This window comes from Colletotrichum lupini, chromosome 5 (assembly GCF_023278565.1).
Source record: "Colletotrichum lupini chromosome 5, complete sequence".
NCBI classification, from domain to species: domain Eukaryota; kingdom Fungi; phylum Ascomycota; class Sordariomycetes; order Glomerellales; family Glomerellaceae; genus Colletotrichum; species Colletotrichum lupini.
In genome coordinates, this window is record NC_064678.1 from 4,917,192 (window position 1) to 4,937,046 (window position 19,855).

Sequence of the window (19,855 nt, forward strand, 5' to 3'; positions counted from 1 at the left end):
AGACCTGGAGACTGCTACCAAACGTGTATGCTGCGCCTTTTCAATCAATCGTTCTCCGTGGTCGCGTTGTGCAATCGAGGTTGACGTCTTGCTGTTGCGACAGACAGAGGTACGTACACGGCTCCAGCATCGGTGTCCTCAAAGTGCCGTCTAGCCACATTTCCTGGATGATTCCGCTGACCTGCCCTGTGCTTGTGCTGGAGTGGATACCTTGGTACCTGCCTCGCACGATGTCATGGGACGGCAGTACTGAGCCTCCGTGATCCGACGGGCGGTGAGAGCCAGGTCATCGCCTAGGTACCTAGACACGCTAGAGCAGATTGGGCCGGCGAACTGAGTTGCGCAGCTGCCGACAGAGGCCTGTGGCTAAAAAGGTGCAGCGCGGAACTGGGAAGGCACGAGGGCCCTGTCCAGTCACAGCCAAGGCAAGTCAGGTCCGTCCGTGGCCCCTTCCGACTTGGAAAGTGTTGGCCCCTTCTGGCTCAGACCCACCTCGCAGTCAGTCATGCCTAAAAAGTGCGGCCACAAAGTGACCTTCCCGCCTCCCTTTGGACTGGCCACTGCGAAACAATGACCAGCTTTTCCTCCTCCGCAACGACAACTCATCCCGCTTCTTCCTCCTTCACCATCAGCACAAGTCATCGCCAACCGCACGGAAAACAATCGACAGGAAGAGGCGTCGGAAAGGGCCTCTGGCGACAATTCTGAGCGACTCTGGATCTTTATTTTCCGGAACTTTTGAAGGCGGCACTGGGCATTTAACTTGCCTGTTTGATTGCCGCTTCTTAGATTTACGGCGATTGTTCCATTTCGTCCCCTTCTTTTTTTGTGACTGTCTGCGCTCGCTCTTTTCTTCGGGCAGTCGACGGTCATGTTGTAATCTGCGCGACCTTCATCAATCCACGCTGCGAACCACGTTAAGGTCGCGAAGCCAGCTCTCCTCAGAAGGCAAGATAAGTCGCGCTGAACAGAGAGTGAGAAAGAGAGAGAGAGACACGAACTGCAGGGTATGATACACTTCTCCCCCCCAAGCCAACCTCACATTTGTCTGTCCCCTTTCCCACGCTTCCCAACACCTCCCCTTTCCCCCAAATCACCACTCTCTGTCCAACACACCGCCATCATGATGAGCGCGATTCCCATCAACATCATCCGGTCACCATCCACTCCTCAAAGGAGACGCAGACATGGCGATGTTTGTTTGAGTGAAAATTCTTGATGAAGCCATGGCGTTCGAACTCAACCCGCACTGGACTTGTGCAGCGATGAATTTGCAAAGTCGGAACAGATCAGGGGCAGACGCAGACACTACGCGCGTGGAAATGTGGACAAGGACACGAGTGAACCTCATGTTTAGAATGTTTTGCAAAGCAGAACGCCTTGTTCCGCGGCGCGGCGGGCATCGGTTGGTACATCCACCATGCGAAAAGGGATACATGAGGGCCAAGAGCAAGCAGACCGGGCAATTCAGACGACTCAGTTCCTCTCAAGGATACTTGTCGATGTTCCGAAGAGTGGCTTTCATCCTCCACCTCTTCAGCTTCGCGTACATCAATCCCACTTCATTCGACTTCGCCATTCAAGACTTGCTGCGCAAGTTGCAGACAGACGGGATATTGGATTGGGTGCAGAGGGCGGGTCTACGGGCAGTGCACCTCTTCCCCCTCTCGAAGTACGCTGTCTCGGGCCTTGGACCTCCACCACAGCGAACGGTCGGCTGGATGTAGCCCACTGGAAACAAGGGACCACCCAACACCTTTTGGCCACCTCAACTCAGCTCGCCTTCACCACTCGCCGTCGGCTAGGAGACAGACAAACCACGCGGGAAAACAGAAGCACTGAGAAAAGAACGTCTGCCATTGAAGCCAAATCAATCACCTCCCGGCGCGGAGTCAATTTTCACTGCAATTCAATCAAGCGTCCATCACCCATCAATCTCGCAACCCAGGAAAAGTACCAACAAACACTTCAATGCCTTCCATCTCCAACTACGCAAGAGGGCGACCTTCTCAGCTTCTCCTATAAGTGCTATTCAGGAGTTGGCTTCTCCTCCAGTCCAGCACTTCTTCCGGGGTTCAATCAACTGCGCCTTCCACAGGCACCAAAGCATCAAACGATTTCACTACAGACCAAGTGGTCGTGGGATCAAAATCGCACTTCTACATGTCCATCTCACATCAACACTCCCTACACAAACCACACACGCAGTCTTGCCATATCCATGCCGTTGCCTGATTGCTAACCAATTTTTACAGTCCTCTCCAGGCAAGATACAACACGATCGCCCTTCATCATTCCCCTACCATCACAATTCTGTGTCTTCGGCGCATTCACCACACCACAATCCCTGCCGCTTCGACGCATTCAGACTAGTGTATTCCTCCATCACCCACTGCCATATCAAGGTAAGCTGCAAGCCCACGGCCGGCAATTAACCGTCCCGACCCCCGTCCTTCTCCACTTCATGTTCCTCGACAGCAGTTTTAGCTGGCAGGAGTACCTATCAAGATTTTATTCCACCTATCGAACCTTAACTTCCTCCAAACTCTTATCTCCACCCCACCTCTTGAAAGAGTTTCTTTTCCCATACCCCAAACGCTTCCATCCCTGGCGGCGCCCAATCAGCGTCGAGTTTTCTTCCCTCGCTCGTCTGATCACCCTGCTGCACCGTCAAGCTAGAAGGCGTGCCAAAAGTAGTGCACCTCCATCGGATAGATGCTAATTGGCTCCAGCTGTGCAGTGCTCTCCACCAATGATTGTATGAGGATTTCCTAAACTTCATCGTCTCTCAGTGCGTCTTCTTCCATAACGGAGGAAGAGGCCGATATCATGCAGAACTGGCAGCAAAATGGCCAGACGGGTTCTGCTCAAGGCCACAATAATATGTGGTCGGGCTCCTACGCGTTCCCTGATGGAACCAACCAGTTCGATGCCTCCCAAAATTGGCAGCATCAAATTCCCAACCAAAATGCTTTCCCACAACTTGCCCCACGAGGGGGGGGCAACACAAACGAGAATAATCTCTATGCTTCACCACATCAAGCGCATGCTGTCGTAGCCAACGACCACAACGGCATGTCGACATTGAATCACGGCAACTTCCATAACGGCCATGGCCAATTCTCGCTTGACACTGCATACACAGACGCTGGCCAAGAAGACCCTCTGGCTAGTTTAAATGAATACCCCCAAGACTTATACGGCCAGCCGAGCAAGGCTGATTTCAACAACGCCAACATCGACAACCTCAACCACAGTCATACCCCTGACTTCACACAGCAACAATTTCAATACAACGGTCAGGCCAATCAGCTGTTCAATGGAAATGTTCCTCAATATACCGAGGCTCAACTCATGCCTCAGCATGGCCACCAGTCCCAGGCGCAGCTGCAGCAGCGCTTCGACTCTGTTCCCCAGTCATTCTCACCCGCCCCTCAGGGCTATGTTCCATCACCTCAACAACATCAGGCTCAGCCTGAGAGAGTCTTTTCTCAATCACCTCATCCCTTTCAGGGTCAGCCGCCTCGTCAACAAAACAGCCAGGGATTCTCTACCCAAACGCCTCCGCCATCTTTCCAGCAAAATCAACCGCCGCAATACCAGCAGAGCAAGTTTGTCCCTCAGCAAATGTCTTATGCTCAGCCTGTAGCAAGATCACCTTTTCAACCCGTTGCTGCAAGGCAGATGCCAGGTCAGGATCCGGCACCTCAGCAATCTCCGCAAGCCCAGCAACAACAGTCCATACACCAGGTCAAGCCAGTCCCCTCACCGGCGCCGGCTCGTCAACTTCAACCACAACAGCCGCAGCCACAGCCGCAGCAGCAACCACAGCAGCAGCAGCACAACCATCAGCAGCCGTTGCAGCCACCACAACCGCAGCTCATCGCTGCAGCACCAGTTTCTCAACCTGAGACGCATGTCATCGACCCTGCGCTCCAACCTGAGCCGGCGCCGCAGAAGAAGCGCAAGCGTGTCGTCAAGAAGGAGCCTGAACCTGAACAAGCCGACTCCCCTGGCGATGCGACTGTCAAAAAGGGAGAAGATGGAGAAACACTGGTCCTGCCTTCTAGCACCGAGGAAGAATTGTCTCTCCTGGCACAGTTTAAGAAACGCAACGCCACATCCAAGAAACAGTTCCCTCCCATTCCCGGAGCTTCGTTTCTTGTTGCTACTGGCTCAGCCAAGTTGATCCCGCCCAAGAGTTACGACCGACTCGCGCCTCTAGTCGCTTTGCCGTCGCCCAATGGAAGACGTATCTTGCCCGAACTCCGCCCCGATCTTCCATGTGAGATTCAGGGGAGATTCATGGAAAATTACAAGCCGTCTCCAAACTTTGTCGGAAAGCCGGACGATCGCGAGACGGAGGCAAGACCCCTCATCGACCAATATCAACGTGAGATGACGAGCTTAGGTCTTCGGCGACCTAAGTACGCCGACTACCCCTTCGCCTTCCAGGAACAGCTCAAGGCCGACGAGGCCGCTAAATCCAAAGCCCAGAGGAAGGCTCGAAAGGAAGAGGAAGAAGAACGAAAGAAGCCCATTCGTCCTGAGAAGCGGCCAGCAGACCCTATTGAGGGTGCTGTCTGGGACATCCTTGGCATTGTCTACATTGATCCTTCCGCGACCAGAACTAATGCGCTCATTGCTGGCGCCGTTCAGTCTCTGGGTGAGTTTTTCATTAAGCTGAGATCGGAGACGAACCGTTTGAAGCAGGAACTCGACCAGGCAACGAAGGAGAAGAAGCCTGAGAAGGAAATTGCAGAGTGGAACAAAAAGCTCGACGTCAAGAAGGAGACCTTCACTCGAGTTTGCGAAGCGGCAGCTAAACACGGCGATGAGGCCGTGCTGGAGAACTTTGGCGGTCATCAGAAGGGCATCTTGAGTCTGGTCAACATGTTGATAGGCGCCATAAAGGCTGGTGATTTCAGCGGACCTTTGCCCAAGGCTCTTCTTCGATTCATGTCAAATATTAGCATGTTCAAGAAAGTTACAGAAGCTGTCAACTTCGAGAACGTGCGGAAGCGTCTTGCTGACAAGGGCGATGCTGAGGTTAAGGAATTGGTCCGTACGATAGCGTCGCGGATTAAGAAAGACACAGAAACAGCCAATGGGGTCGAGATCAAGAAGACAACGTCGGCTGCTCCTGTCAGCAAAGTCACCAAACCGGTCGCAAAGCCTATTGATGGCTCTCCTGCCAAGAGAGCCCGGGATGAGGATACCGATTCTCGCATTACCAAGAAAATAGCCGTCGAGCCAACAACAGGTGGTGTGCTAGGTAACAAGGTCGGGGTCAAGCCGGTTGCCGGAAGTCTGCAATCCAAGTTTGCTGGTGTAAAGCGACCAGTGCAAGCCACTACCCTTGCCAGCAAAATTCGGGCGCCTAAACCAGTTGGGCCAAGGGACGTCCCTAAGGGTGAGCCTTCGAGATCCGAAGGACCCAACACGGCCACGCCTATGGATGTAGACAAGAAGCCAGCAGCATCGGCGGTTAAGCCCGAGTCAAGGTCGTCTGCTCCCAAGGCTGCTGTCTCCAGCGGCTCCTCTTTGTCCAGCATTGCTTCTCTACTCGACTCCATTACCGCGCCTAAGCCAGACGGGCCCTCAACACAGGCGAAAGATTCGAGCAAGAAAGATATCTCGGAAACACCTGAACAGAAGGCAAAGCGACTTCGTAAAGAGGCCCGCCGCCATCTACGTGTCAGCTTCAAGCCCCCTGAAGAGCTGGTGGAGATTCGCATTTTCACCAAAGAGGTCGCAGAAGGCGAAGATAATATGACTAAGGACGCAGCGGATGACCGATCCGAGGGAATGATGCTCAAGCAGCGCAATTACAATGAGGATGATGACGAGGAGGACGAGTTGCCAGAGAGGCCTTGGACCATGCCTACCCTCGCCGACCTTTCTGGAATCCCCGAAGACATTCGCAACAAGTCTTACGTTACTCGTGGCGGTAACCTGACTTTCCACACAGAGGAACAGAAAGCCATAGAGGAGCGGGAGAAGAAGGAGCTTATGGTCACCTACATGGACATTGCCGACATTCCGCCTACACCCAAGTCTCCAGCTCCCGAGTCTGCGACAGTCACGAGCGATTCTGAGGGCAAAGTCTATCAGTTGCCTCAGGGTGAGCCGAAATTTGACGAGATCCACAAGCGCTGGAAGGAGACACAGACATTCGGTTGGGAGGCGGCGCAATACTATGCTCGCAAGCGCCTTGATGCCAAGGACGACCCCGGTGCAAAGATCAACTCGATTTTGGGCAACCTTAAGCCAATTGCCCCGGCCGTGGTGCCCGAACCGTACAACATGACACCGCCCAAGGAGAACGCGCAGCCGATCCTGCCTCCCGCAGTGGAGATGCAGCCTATTCCGGCGATACCTTTTGACGACAAAGTCTACAGCATTCTCACCTCCGACGAGGTGAAGACCTGGCGTGATGCCAACCCGTTCAACTCGGCTACCCCGCAGACTCACCGACGCTACGATTACCCGGACCCAAACATTCAAGCAGCCGCCGACCAGGTTGAGGAGGCGGCTGAGACGTTGCGAGGACTGCCATACCCGGCGACTAGCCCACCAGCATACTTGGCAAATGACCAGGAAAGAACGAGAGAGTGGTGGGCCGGATACCAGAAGGACGTTACGGCGAGAGCCAGGAAGGAGGCAGAGGATACGGCTCGTAACGCACCCCAGAACGAGGCCCAGACTCAACAACCCGCTGCATCTGAAACTCAAGAGCAGCAGTGGGCAGCTTACTACCAGCAACAGCAACAATACGCACAGTACATGGCCATGCTCCAGGGCGGCCAACCTCAGCAATCAGCTCAAGCAGCACCTGCCCCGGCTCCCGCGGCACAGCCTACACAGGACTCCCAGCTTCAAGCGATGCTCGCTCAGATGGCCCAGCAGCAGCCGGCAGCGCAAGGCAACGCATATGGGCTGAACCCATCAGACACTGGTTACCAGCAGCTGATGATGCTCGCACAGCTCCAGCAACAACCCCAGCAGCAGCAGCAAGCACCGCCTCCGCCAGTCGTTCCACAGTCTCCGCCTGAGCACGACGCGAACTCGTATAAGCCTCCTCCTCACCTTCAGCGCCAGCTTGTGGACTACAGCGACCGGGACACCAGAGACGAGTTCGAGCATCACGGTGGACGCGAGCGGGATAGGGAACGTGGCCGTGATCGTGATCGCGAAGGAAAGGGTGGTAAGCAGGGCAAGAACCGCAAGGGCAACGCTCCTGGCGGCGCCACGCTCGCTCCCCATCGCCCTGTCAATCGGGCTCTCATCGGAACCAAGCCTTGCAGCTTTTGGCAGCAAGGCAAATGCGCTAGAGGGGAGAAGTGCACTTTCAGGCACGACAATTAAATCTGCAAACGCCATGCGGATCATGTACATTCTAGTCACATTTGGCTGGATCTGGGGAACAGGAACCCCGGAATTTTCTTTTGTTATAATACTCGCCGAACGTGGGAAGTGAAACCAGGATTCGGGCTCGTCCCGTGAGACAGAGGTTGGTGAAACGAAGACAGCCCGGGGAATGTGACAGGGCAGAGGTCTTTTTCATCTTGTTTTTCGGCATAGCATTATCAGGAACTGGGGTCTAGCATTTGCATCAACGAAACCGTGGATCATGGAAACAGGGATGGGTCTTGAGGAAACATGCATAATAGGACTGGACGGGGGTTTTGAGATGATCATTGTTGCGGGCACTTCGCGTACCGCTTACGTACCTGGTCCCAATAGACCAGGCCAATACCTTTGTACACTAGCCACCACGTTGTCTACGAATGACAATAATTCCAACATCAGCTGTCCCTTGTGTGAATTCAGTGACTCAATATGAATAGACAAATGGGGTTGGTTCTATGGGTTTCCCCTTGCCCCCCTTGTGAACAGAAGAAGTCCCACTACATTAGAGAGGAGAGTAGTCCCCGCAAAGAGTCCAAGCCAAGATGCTGTTCGAGGTTTCTAGTTCAGAATGCTTATGGATGGTTGCTTCGGCAAAGAGCTCTATGTCGCTGTGGACTGTCCGAGTTCAACGACCAGAATCTCGTTTAAGGGAGATGAATCAACAGCTGAATCTTGACGAGCACCCCAAAAGCAAGGAAGGAAGCAACATTGCCTAGATATCACCAAGATTACCAGAACACACCACATTTTTCCAATGACCAAGATTCTATCCACCGACTTCAGACTATCAAGACAACCAAGTATAGAAGAATAAAAAACCCCCAAAAAAAAGTCAAAAAGGAAAGGAAGGGAAGGGAGCTGGTGATCACTTACGCTAGAATTCACGCCCCTGTCCGGACTCGAACAGCGCGCCCCTCGGACCAGCACGGCTTCATTGGAGTATTTGTTTTGGCTTCTCTGCGTCAGAGTGTAAACCACCCGGCCAATCGGCCGGATGGGTGCTGGTGACAGGAGAGGTGAATAGACTCCTCACGTATCATGGTGGCCAGCCTTGTTCGGGTGAGGGAGGGGGGGGGGGGGGGCAGGAAAGGGGCGTTGAAGTGGAAGGAACGAGCGAGATGAGGCTTTTGGGCGGATAGGAGTTATATGGAAAGAGAAGACGACCTCACTTTCACCTTGATGAGCATGAGCTGCGTCTTTGATTACTCCAAGGCAAGATGCCTTACTTTCCATAGTTCAGGCCAAGTGGCTGGTTGTATAGCCGCCTTTGTCTTCATGTATCGAACCTTAATCCTTCATACCTTACGTACATCAACTTACAAATATTTACCCTTCATTCACCTCCCGTCGTCCCTCAACCCAACCCTCATCTGTCCCTTACCGCCCCTATTCGACCGAAAGTAAAACGGCACAAACACAAGCTCCCTCTCCACCCCATCCCCGCCCCTCGCCAGAACCTCAGGCGACCGTTCCCAGCCCGTGGTCTTCAACGCGAAATACCCCTCTCCGCTCTCATCGTCAACCCTCCACTCCTCCTCCACGGCCGTCCCCCTCTTGATCCCCACGTCCTTGAAGTGATTCTCCTCCCACGGGTGATCGGCGTCCTCGACGCAGTACACGATCGGTCCCCTCGCCAGGCTGAGCGTGCGCTGGTTGGTGTACGGATGGGGCGCGATATACCGCGGCGCGAAGCCGGCGCCGCCGACGTCGAGCGAGAAAACCGGGTTCGAGGCCGTGTACGAAGGGTCTAGGCGGAGGTAGCCTCCCTTTTCGAGCGTAGCTGTCCCCGTCGGTGGTGTAGGCGTGAGGACGTGGCCATGCTGTATCGCCCAGGCTGGGATACGAAGTCGGATCGTCGTATTGAGAGAGCCTGCGCCCTTGAGCTGGAAGAGGATGTTGCCTTCCCACGGCCAGTTGGACTTTTGCGAAAACGCGACCTCGGCGCCGTCCACCGGGAACTTCACCTCGGCGCTGCTATACAAATGCACATTCACAAACGCCGCCCCCGTCCCCCCCTCCTCGCCCTCGCCGCTCCCACCCCCATAATCCCAAAGATACCCGCCCAAACTCCCAAACAGCCTCGTCACATTCGGCGGACAACAGGCACACACGAACCAGTCCTCCCTCTCGCTCCTCGCCGCCTCGCAGCTCGCGAGCTGGTTCTCGTACGTGAAGGCCTTCCCGTCGGCGCTCATGGCCGTCATGACGTTGTTGTACAGGCACAGCTCCATGACGTCGGCGTACCGGCCGTTCGGCTCCGGCCCGTCCGCGTGCAGCAGGCGCTCCGCGAGCATCATCACCCCGACCGAGGCGCACGTCTCGGCGTAGCAGCCGCCCTCGTCGGGGCCTTGCGGGAGGAAGTAGTCGATGCCGAAGCCCTCCCACTGCGCCACGGCGCCGACGCCGCCGGTGAGGTACATTTTCTTGTCGACCGTCGAGGACCACAGGCGTCGGAGGGCGGCGAGCCAGGCCGGGGCGGCGGTCAGGGGCCGGACCGGAGCCGTGCTGCCGCTGCTCTCCCGTGAGGTGTTCAAGAGGTCGGCCGCCGCGGTGAGGAGATACATGGCCCTCACGGCGTGCCCCTCGACGGACGCCTGCTCGAGGATCGGGGCGTGGGCCTGGCAGTACCAGTACGACCTGTCCATGGGCCACGAGTTGGGCCGTTTCCAGCGCGGCTCGTCGCGCCGCTCCGTCTCCCAGTCGTAGTAGTGCTTCCCCTCCTGGCCCGTCGGGTTCCCGCGCTCCTCGAGGAAGAAGCGCGCGAGGTCGTAGGCCTCGGTGTTGCCCGTCGCCGCGTGGCACCGCAGGAGGGCCAGCTCGATTTCCGGGTGGCCCGGGTAGGCTCGTATCTGGCCCTCGCCGGGGCCGAAGCGGCGGTGGATGTGGGAGATGTATTTTGCGAGGGGTTCCATGAGGAGGTCGTTTCTGTAGTATTGTCTGTGGGCCAGGGCTGCTTCGATGAGGTGGCCGGCGTTGTACCTATATTTACCTTGTGAGTCTCATTCTAAGTTGAGTTACGTCGAGTGAAGATTTACATTTCATGCATGTCACGAATATTCGTCCACCTCTTGCCCGGCTCCACGACGGAGAAGTGAACATTGAGGTACCCGTCCTCATGCTGCGCGCCGCGGATCATGGCAACGAGCTCCCGCACGGCGGCGTCGACTTCGACATCGTACTCGTCTGCGAGGAAATAGCACGCGCCCTCGATCCACTTGGCGACGTCGCTGTCCCAGAAGAGGTGCAGGGGCGCGGGCCAGCGCGAGCGGTCGTCGTAGATGGGGTGCCAGCCGAGCTTGAAGCAGTCGTACTGGCCGTTGGCGCGGAGCTGGGAGAGCTGGGCGTGGACTGTGGTGCGGGAGACGGTGGCGCGGCGGGTGCGGAGGAGGGAGGGGGCTGTGAAGGTCGTTTGGCGGAAGGTTGTTTGCGGGTGGGACATGGTTTATCGCTTTCTGCCCGGGGATACTGTGTAGGTGGAGTGTGGGTTGAGGTATGATGGGAGGGGCGAGGACTCAAAGATGTCACGATGTGTGGGAGGAAGTCATGAGGGAGGCCCTTGGAGAGAGAGAGAGGGTCTTGGCGGACGTCGAGATATAAATGAGATGGCGGATTGGGTATTGAAGCTCTGATGGAGGAAGGATGTAACCTCGAACTTGAGGTGCTTAGGATCGCCGAAAAAGGAAAGTCGAACTGATAAGGACGATGCGAGGTAGTCTCGACAGCGAAGTTAATCGGTGAGTAGGCTTGGATTCAAGGAAACAGAGGCAGACAAGTAAGGATAAGCGTGAAATGGCTTAGCTGGAACTGAGCTCTTGATCGGGGCAGACGAACTTCACTAGAGGCTCAGTCCAGATACGAGACATGGGACCAACCAGACGAAGCCTTCCGTCCCGGATCCTGAGTGAGTGACGGCCGATCTCTTGTGCGGGGTCAAGTGCGCCGGCCGGGCCGTCCGTCCGGGATCCGGCAAGCTGCCCGAGATTTTGGGGTTCCCAAGGTGTGAGATAGGCTCACCGCGACCGATCTGAGATATCGGGTCAATGCCGGCCGGCATGTACTAGATTGACTTGAGAGTTGAAAGTATGGCCGAGTTGCCGGTGATCCGGTAAAGACGCGCAAACGCGAGACGCAAAGAAAATGGACACCAAGTTTTCATGACGGTCATTGAATTTCAATTGGTAGTGTGGTATCTTAAAAGAGGTCATCAATCGCCTTATCGGCATCCTTCTTGATGAGATCAACCATGCCCTGGAGAGATGTCAGACTCGCACAGTTCTCATCTCATGGAACTTCTCGCAGAGGAGGTATCGGGATGGGAAAAATCTCAAAACTCACCTCTGGCATAATGGGCTGGCCGTCCTTATCCGTGACATACTTGAAGGGCATCTCGGTGCTCTCATGCTCACTGAACTTGAGCTCGGGGTATGTGACGTAAGGAATCTTGTCCAGCGGTGCTATTGTCACCCGTGAGCATCTCATTGAGTTATGCGATACTAGGAGAAGGGTGGTTGGCACGTACTCTTCTCCTCGACAACGATTCTCGTGACGCGGACAGCTGTGTCAGTCGTCATCTGGGTGGGACCCAGGCGTCTGCCTTCGAAACCCTTCTTCCTCAACTCGGAGGTGCGGTCTGCAGGGGTTAGCGAGAAGGGGTTTGACATTTATGTGACCAAGCCGAGGTCACGAGTGGAATGGTAAGGAATAGTATACCTCTTGGGGGGTCATCGCCTAGAGAGAGAGGGAAAATAATCAGCAAAAAGTTCCACGAGGAATGAGATTCACGAGACCAATTCGCATCGGGGTGAATGACGTACCCAAAATGCCACCGAAAAGGAAGGCGTCGAATTTTTCGCCGTCCTCGGGGCTCAGGTCGCTGGCGGCGGAGGGGTCGAGCAGGCAGACGCGGGACTTGTCGGCGGCGTAGAGCTCCTCGACGCCCCGGTTCTCGGCCTTGAAGGCCGGGACCTGCTGCAGCTTCTCCGGGGCGACGAAGCCGGCGCGGAGGGAGGAGAGGAGAAAGGTGCCCTCGGCGGCGTGGGTTTCTCTGGCGATGGCGATGTACTCGAGTTCGGACCAGGGGCCCAGCTCGGAGTCGAGGTGCTCGACAATGTACGTCTTGCCTGGCATTTTTTTTTTTTTTGGGTGTGTATTCCCGGAGGGAGAGGGGTTTGTGTGGATGTTTCGATTTTTTTGTGTTTGATACTACCAGGGGGGCTGACTTGTCAAACTGAACTGCTTTGTTTCTTCTCGCTTCAGGTGGAATGGCCAGGCCGCGTAATAGCGTAAAGATTGGGGTGTCAGGCTGTTAGCTGGGGGTGGGAGAAGTGAAAATGGGCTGAAATTTGTGGTCAAACGCTTGTTTTGGAGTCCATTGATTTTTTTTGAGAACTTGCCCTGGATTATATCGAGGCGCCTGCCCGCTGGGCTCTCTCCACTTGGGATTTGCTCGCTCTATCCGTAAAGGACTAAGGCTTCGAGCCATCGCGGGCACCCTTTTTGCGGCAAAGTGCCAGATGCTTAACGCTCCGAGGCGTGCCCTAGCATGTACGCCTCCTACGCCGCTTTTGGTTTTGTTCACTAGTAGGTTGGTACTCATTCGACTTCTACGCGGCACTTAAAAAAGATACACAGAAAGAACGTGAGTTGACCTGTGGCTGGTTCCGCAGGTTCCGCATGGTTAGCTTTCACTTGGCAACGGCTGTACCGGTGCGGTCCCATAACCATTCATTCGGCATTGTCATCGTGGGGTTGCATAGAGCATGCCGTGAGTGTCGGGGCCGGGGGCGGTCCTTGTGGGAAGAAATGGACTTCTTTCCGTCCTCCTCAGGGTCCTCATATTGTCGAGCAGATACCAGATACCACTATTTAAACCAGGGGCCGAAGACGGAGAGGAGAGGAACGGACAGGGCGGGCAGCTGTCTCAGGTTACAGATGCTTTAAAAGATGGAGAAGATATGCGCGTACACGGTAAGGTGGTGAAAGCAGCGTATTACATAAGCCGGGTCTCCGAGCCCAGCAACCCGGGCGATCTGTGCTTCGGATGGGTGCCAAGGGGAGTTTCTAGTGTTCCACGCGTATGACTGTCTACATGTAACCTGACCGGTATCCTGACGGCTCCTGAGCATGATGAGCATGTCATCCCGGGTCGGTCCCGGTCTGGCAGTTGTAAAGAATGGCAGAAGAAGCAAAATAAAAACAAAAAAGGGGGTTCGATCGACGAAGCCAAGGTAGGAAAAGATGGAGGAGGAGGTCTTTGCTCTACGGCACTCAACATTCAGCTGCATCGGGGAGTTCATCTCATCGTCGTACAGGCTGGACTTCAGTTCATTGTTGATCTATCGACACTTTAATACACCGTCATAATCAATCAGTAAGCCGGTAATCAGTGGGAGCCGGTCGACAATGAGAAACGCGCGGTCCGTTGAGCGCCCGACCAGCCCAAGCGGACGCCACGCATGGCGGCATGGGCAGCAGTGCTCCCTGGGCTCTGGAGTACCTATCAATAAGGTAGTGGTAGCTGAGGAAGCCACCGACTTCACACACTGGAGTCTTGCGTGAGTGAGAGTCTAGCCTGCTAAGAGAAGCCCCTGTTTGGAGACTTGCGACAGGCTCAGAGCAGGGCAGACTCTCTCCGTCGTTCCCTGCGGCACCATTCGGCTGCGCTACCATCCGCTGGGCGATAACAGGAAAGGCGACGGGAACCCCAATTCCTTCCACGTCTGTGCCCACGCCCGCCCGCCCGCTCCCTCACTCCCTCTCTCTTGCCCTCCAGTGCCTCCACTTGCGCCAGCCTATTTTGGTAGGCGGAACAGCGGGCAGGGGTACCTCATGGCTTATGGGAGTGGACTGGCTGACTGGTTCTCAGCCTGAGGATTGAACGGGAAGAGTGCGCGGCCCGGGGGGGGGGGGTGGGCGGACGAATCGAACCGACTGGGGGAAGACTCGGGGACAGGATGGCACGGAAAGTACACATTTCAGATCTGAGCTGTAACTTCCGCTCTCTCGCCTTGGGGTCCACGGCTCAGGTCCTACTCCTGGATAATTCAATCCAACTGCACCTTGACCATTTGCGCATCCTTCTTTTTTTTCCACTTCTCCTTCCTTTCCCATCTTTCTCTCCCTCCCGAACGTCCGCCCTCCCTTCAAACAACCACCTTAATCTGCAAAACACACGCCCGTCCTGCTACGGATCGTGGACTTTCTCTTCTTCGACCTTTTCATTGCTGGGGGGAAAGACGACGTCTCTATGAAATCGCGGGTTGGAACACATCCGTAACTCCATCTACCTAATCCGACCCAGGTAGCCTCGGGGAGGCCACACACTTCCCCCATCATGGCTATCCTCTCGATGGTGCCAGCGCTTTTGCTTGCGCTGGCATCATGGACGCCCGCCGTCGCCGCCCAGAGCGCCGCCGATTACTTTGTCCACGAACTGCCCGGCGCACCCAAGGAGCCTTTTATTAAGATGCACGCTGGGTACGTTGTTCTCCGAAGTTGCCGCGCCTGCAGCACTTCATCATTTTCCCTTTTTGATCCCTCGGAATAAACGAAGAGGCATTCGTAAACAGGAGAGCTATCCAAAGCTGACGCGCGTTTCATCACAGCCACGTCGAAGTAACACCCGAACACAATGGAAACCTCTTTTTCTGGCATTTCCAAAACCAGCACATCGCCAACAAGCAGCGCACTGTGATTTGGTTGAACGGCGGTCCAGGATGCAGTTCCGAGGATGGCGCCCTGATGGAAATCGGTCCATACCGAGTCAAGGATAAGGACAACCTCGAGTACAACAACGGCTCATGGAACGAGTTCGCCAACCTGCTCTTCGTCGACAACCCCGTCGGTACCGGCTTTAGTTACGTCGATACCGATAGCTATCTGCACGAGCTCCCCGAGATGGCCGACCAATTTGTTGCCTTCCTCGAAAAGTGGTTTGCCATGTTCCCCGAGTACGAACACGACGACGTGAGTACACTGGACTTGAACCCCAACTGCTTAGAACTGGGTTAACAACTATGCAGCTCTACATCGCCGGTGAATCGTATGCCGGTCAGCACATTCCTTACATTGCGAAGCACATCCTTGAGAGAAACAAGAAGCCTGGCACGAAGCACATTTGGCAGCTCAAGGGCCTGATCATGGGCAACGCTTGGATCTCTCCCAAGGAGCAATACGACGCCTACTTGAAATACGCATACGAGAAGAAGCTCATCGAGACGGGATCCCCCGTTGCGTTGAAGTTGGAGCAGCAATGGCGCATTTGCCGCACCTCGCTAGCCGTCTCAAACACTGTCGATTTCTCCGAGTGCGAGGCTGTCTTGCAGAGCCTGCTCGAGCAGACGGCCAAGGTGAACTCCAAGGGCGAGCGCGAGTGCATCAACATGTACGACATCCGCCTCCGCGACACCTACCCTTCGTGCGGCATGAACTGGCCCCCAGACTTGGTCAACGTCACCCCTTACTTGCGCAAAACCGAAGTTGTCAACGCCCTGCACATTAACCCCCAGAAGAACACCGGATGGAAGGAATGCAACGGTGCCGTTGGTGCCGCTTTCAGAGCTCCCAACTCTGCACCGTCGAGAGATTTCCTTCCCGATCTCCTCAAGGAGGTTCCCATTGTTTTGTTCTCCGGCGCCGAGGATCTTATCTGCAACCACATGGGAACCGAACAGATGATTGGCGACATGGAATGGAACGGCGGCAAGGGTTTCGAGCTCACTCCCGGCAACTGGGCTCCTCGCCGCGACTGGACGGTCGAGGGTGAAGCTGCTGGTTTCTGGCAGGAGGCCCGCAACCTCACTTACATTCTCTTCTATAACTCTTCTCACATGGTGCCTTTCGACTACGCTCGCCGAAGTCGCGATATGCTTGACCGTGTCATGAAGGTCGACATCAGCTCTGTTGGCGGCACGCCTACCGACTCCCGACTCGACGGCGAGACCGGCCCGGCCACCTCGGTCGGCAACATTGGCAACAGCACCTCCGACGACGAGGAAACGCAGAAGAAGCTGGACGATGCGAAATGGAAGGCGTACTACCGCTCGGGCGAGATTGTCCTCATCATTGTCATCATCGCAGCGGGTGCTTGGGGTTGGTACGTCTGGAAGGAGCGCCGCAAGCGCAGGGGCTACTCTGGCATTATGGGCAATACCCCTCCTACCACTCAAAGAGGCGCCGCGCGTGGTCTCGAGGGATTCCGTGACCGCAGGACTGGTCGTGACGTTGAGACGGGCGATTTCGATGAGAGCGAACTGGACGACTTGCACGTAACGACACCAACGATGGATAAGGACCGCTACAGTGTGGGAGGCGATAGCGATGATGAGGCTCATGAGAAGCCCTCCAGACCAAACGGCAGCCGCTCAGCGCGGTAAAAGAGTCAACGGCAGCTTTGCAATGATATGCGAGGTTGGCACAGGTCGAACACTATCATTGATGCTCCTCCAAACAATGCATGGAAAGTCTAGCGAAGGTTATCTTTTTTCAAAGGGCAGAGGATGAATGAACATTAGGCTTCAGCACGGAAACGGAGTTTTATGCGATGTCTGAATAGGGATAGAAGCAAGAAGATATTTTTTCGTTCCATAGGGAAAATTTGGTTATTTTTCGTCTTGGCTACGGCCTGATACTTGAAGGATGCATCTACAGTTTCCCCATGCGAGTCGTGCCTTTGTCCTATGCCAATGATTTGTATCTCTTCTCAAAGTCTAATCAGACTAGAGTTGTCCATTTTGTCCTACGCCCAAAACGCCCTCTTTCTCAAATGAAAGCGCCCTTTTGAAAAGTACCAATTTGACTTTGTTCGCCCAATGAACCGAACCGCCACCCAATGATTTGATGTTTCCCCCAACCCCCTCGAGTAAAACGACATGCGTCTTGCAGATGGATATATGTGTGTGTGTGTGTTGTGTGTGCCAGGCTTTCCCTTCCGTACCATGACTTTGTAAACGCCAGTCGTTTGTCTTTGTTGTGTTGTTGTTGTTGTCTCCGAAAAAAAAAACAGTATTGACAGTTGAAGTGAGAGAAATTTCGCAAGAGAAGTGGCGTGCCTTTTCACAACTGGATATCGTTGTTGAGGATCCGCACCTCCTCGCCGGGCTTGAAGGGCGGGAGGCCGATGTAGGGGCACCCGTCGCACCGGAAGGCGTCGCCGAGGGCGCAGTTCCCGCAGGAGCCTACTTTTCCCTGGACGGTGAAGTCGACCTCGGCGAGGTCGTCCGCGCCGAGCTTGACTGCGGCGGCGGACGCGGCGGCGGACGCGAGGGCCTTGTCGGCGGAGGCGCGGGCGGCGTCGTCCTCGGCTGCGAGGCGCTCTGCCAGGCCGCAGGTGCAGTCTTTGCAGGCGCGGCGGCGTTTTCCTGCTTTGGGGGCGCATTCGGGGGCTGTTTTGAGGGGGGTTTTGTTAGTTGCGTTGCTGCTTTGGGGGGGGGGGGGGGGGGGAAGGAATGGGTCCCTTGAAGAGGGAGGGAGAGAAAGGGGGGAGAAATGGGTAAATGGGAGTTGACGTACGGATGTTGATGGGGCGCGAGAGGTCTGCGTCCGTGAGGAGGGTGTCCTCGTCAATGAGGTCGTCGTCGTCGCCGTCGTCGTCCATGTCGAGGTCGTCGCTGAAGTCGACGAAGCCTACGCCCGCGGGGGGCGCGGAGACCGGGGGCGCGGTGGAGGGCTTGCTGTTCAAGGACACAGCGCCTCCGTTGTTGAGTGAGACGGCGCCGTCACCATTGACGACGCCGAGCTTCTTCTTCTTGCTGCCGAAGCTCAACGAAACGACCTGGTCTTCGCCGTACTCCGGCTTCGTGAAGCCGCCGCCGCCGGCCGAGACGAGACCGGCGAGGACGGCCTCGCGCGCGACGGCGGGGTCGTTTGCGAGGTTGCCGCCGTCTTGCGCCCTGACGTGGGCGCCGGGCTTGAGGGCCTCCGCGACGGCGGAGAGGACGGCGCCGCGGTCCCGCGCCAGGAGGGCGGTGGATTCGGCGCGGGAGCCGTCCGCGTCGGTGAGGACGAGGACGGCGTCGTAGGTCGCGGGGGGGAGGGCGACGAGGCGGGCGGCGAGGCGGTCGAGCATCTGGAGGTCTGTCGTGGCGCGGTCGTGGGTTGCGAGGAGGGATTGGAGCTTGTGGGGGTGGGACGCTGCGGAGGGGGGCGCGAGGAGGAGGGTGCGGGTTGGGGAGTGCATCGCGGGCGCGGTTGTTGTGGTGGCGGGGGTGAAGTCGAAGTCGGGGGTTGTGTCGAGGGTCACGAAGGAGGGTGCCATTTTGGGGAGATGGGTGACTCTGTTGTTGGGGTGAGAAGTGGTTTTTTCTCTTCGTTGTTTGCGGTGTGTGTGTGAAGATTGTCGGTGGGAGACGGGGGGGGGGGGGGGATGTGAAGGGGGTTCGGGAAAGGTTGTATAGGATATAGAGAGGTTGTGCGGTTGCGTTCTTTTTGCGGAATTGATTTGAGGAAGTTCCTGGCTTGGATTAGTCAATGACCGACAAGGACGGCAAGAAAAATAAAATAAAAATAAAAACCACAAGAACTGTGTAGCGGGTTGTGAACGTACTGTAGGATGGCGGTGCTTGATAAGCGTGGAAAGGGTGAGGGGTCGGCGGGGTGGGCACCGTAATCTGGCAAGGGTTGTCACACGGTATTGCGTAGGTCCTGGTTCTGGCGGTGGGTTTGGATCGGGGGGTCGGGTACGGGAGTAGACGAGGATTGAAGTGAGGCCTTCTTGTTGTATGTCGATGGACGTGGAGCGCGTAATGGGAGGGGAGCGGGAGGAGAGGAGGGGGGGGAAAGGTAAGTAATTAAGTGGACGTTGGGAAAAGGGTCCTGAGACGGAGATGCACGATTCTTTGCCTACAGATCTTTATCAGATCTCTTGTCTCTGTTGTGCTTACGTTTACGGCGAAAACGAAGAGGCAAGGTAACAACTATGTAAGGCAAGGTAGGGTGCCCGTGGATTTAGGGGTCCGAAAGCGGCGGCTAAAAAAGCATCCCCGCCCCCATCTACGCAGTAAAAAAAAGTTGACACTCACAATCACGAGCATGACATATGGGAAAAAAGCAGACACGGCAGACGCCAGAGTGACAGAAGCGACAAGGGGGTGGTGGTTGGAAATGCTGACGCTGCATTACTCCCGTACGTACATACGGAGTGCAGTTACTCCTAGGACCTCTGGGATGGGGACAAATTGGCCCAACCAGCGATTCTGCAATCCTCATTTCCAAACAACCACCCTTTCTACCTTTTTAACCCGTATTTCCTCGGCGGATACCCGCTGCAAATTCTCACTCGTAATGACTTTTCTCTTAGCCTCTTTTTTTCCCCCAAGGTGTGGGCAGCGAGAATTGGGAGGTCATGGACTGGACTGGACCGCACAAGGACCTGACGGTCGGCGCCGCGGACAATGCACCGTGGCCACAGTGGGAATGACCGCTGACCAAACTGACAAAGGTGCAT

At 55.8% G+C, this 19,855-nt stretch overlaps 8 protein-coding genes across 8 annotated transcripts; 4 read left to right on the plus strand and 4 right to left on the minus strand.

Annotated features, from left to right (window-relative positions):
- Nucleotides 1–1,420: 1,420 nt before the first annotated feature.
- CLUP02_10887 (uncharacterized protein) lies at nt 1,421–2,242 on the plus strand (the record flags this gene model as incomplete). The annotated part of the gene is made up of 1 exon (XM_049289859.1): nt 1,421–2,242. The coding sequence occupies one exon, from the start codon at nt 1,421–1,423 to the stop codon at nt 2,240–2,242; it is 822 nt and encodes a 273-aa protein (XP_049147004.1).
- Nucleotides 2,243–2,464: 222 nt separating this feature from the next.
- CLUP02_10888 (uncharacterized protein) lies at nt 2,465–7,368 on the plus strand (the record flags this gene model as incomplete). Its single annotated transcript, XM_049289860.1, has 2 exons — nt 2,465–2,496; nt 2,793–7,368. The coding sequence occupies 2 exons, from the start codon at nt 2,465–2,467 to the stop codon at nt 7,366–7,368; spliced, it is 4,608 nt and encodes a 1,535-aa protein (XP_049147005.1).
- A 1,382-nt stretch (nt 7,369–8,750) lies between these two features.
- On the minus strand, nt 8,751–11,467 carry CLUP02_10889 (uncharacterized protein; the record flags this gene model as incomplete). The annotated part of the gene is made up of 6 exons (XM_049289861.1): nt 8,751–10,392; nt 10,449–10,809; nt 10,880–10,924; nt 10,999–11,127; nt 11,184–11,248; nt 11,286–11,467. The coding sequence occupies 6 exons, from the start codon at nt 11,465–11,467 to the stop codon at nt 8,751–8,753; spliced, it is 2,424 nt and encodes an 807-aa protein (XP_049147006.1).
- Nucleotides 11,468–11,604: 137 nt separating this feature from the next.
- CLUP02_10890 (uncharacterized protein) lies at nt 11,605–12,540 on the minus strand (the record flags this gene model as incomplete). The annotated part of the gene is made up of 4 exons (XM_049289862.1): nt 11,605–11,661; nt 11,749–11,867; nt 11,933–12,043; nt 12,228–12,540. The coding sequence occupies 4 exons, from the start codon at nt 12,538–12,540 to the stop codon at nt 11,605–11,607; spliced, it is 600 nt and encodes a 199-aa protein (XP_049147007.1).
- A 178-nt stretch (nt 12,541–12,718) lies between these two features.
- CLUP02_10891 (uncharacterized protein) lies at nt 12,719–13,538 on the minus strand (the record flags this gene model as incomplete). Its single annotated transcript, XM_049289863.1, has 3 exons — nt 12,719–12,974; nt 13,102–13,274; nt 13,380–13,538. 3 exons carry the CDS (start codon nt 13,536–13,538, stop codon nt 12,719–12,721), a joined length of 588 nt encoding a protein of 195 aa, XP_049147008.1.
- Nucleotides 13,539–13,650: 112 nt separating this feature from the next.
- On the plus strand, nt 13,651–14,283 carry CLUP02_10892 (uncharacterized protein; the record flags this gene model as incomplete). The annotated part of the gene is made up of 3 exons (XM_049289864.1): nt 13,651–13,718; nt 13,785–13,967; nt 14,022–14,283. The coding sequence occupies 3 exons, from the start codon at nt 13,651–13,653 to the stop codon at nt 14,281–14,283; spliced, it is 513 nt and encodes a 170-aa protein (XP_049147009.1).
- A 463-nt stretch (nt 14,284–14,746) lies between these two features.
- On the plus strand, nt 14,747–16,787 carry CLUP02_10893 (serine carboxypeptidase; the record flags this gene model as incomplete). The annotated part of the gene is made up of 3 exons (XM_049289865.1): nt 14,747–14,889; nt 15,018–15,378; nt 15,435–16,787. The coding sequence occupies 3 exons, from the start codon at nt 14,747–14,749 to the stop codon at nt 16,785–16,787; spliced, it is 1,857 nt and encodes a 618-aa protein (XP_049147010.1).
- Nucleotides 16,788–17,466: 679 nt separating this feature from the next.
- On the minus strand, nt 17,467–18,667 carry CLUP02_10894 (anamorsin family protein; the record flags this gene model as incomplete). The annotated part of the gene is made up of 2 exons (XM_049289866.1): nt 17,467–17,795; nt 17,923–18,667. 2 exons carry the CDS (start codon nt 18,665–18,667, stop codon nt 17,467–17,469), a joined length of 1,074 nt encoding a protein of 357 aa, XP_049147011.1.
- Nucleotides 18,668–19,855: the final 1,188 nt, after the last annotated feature.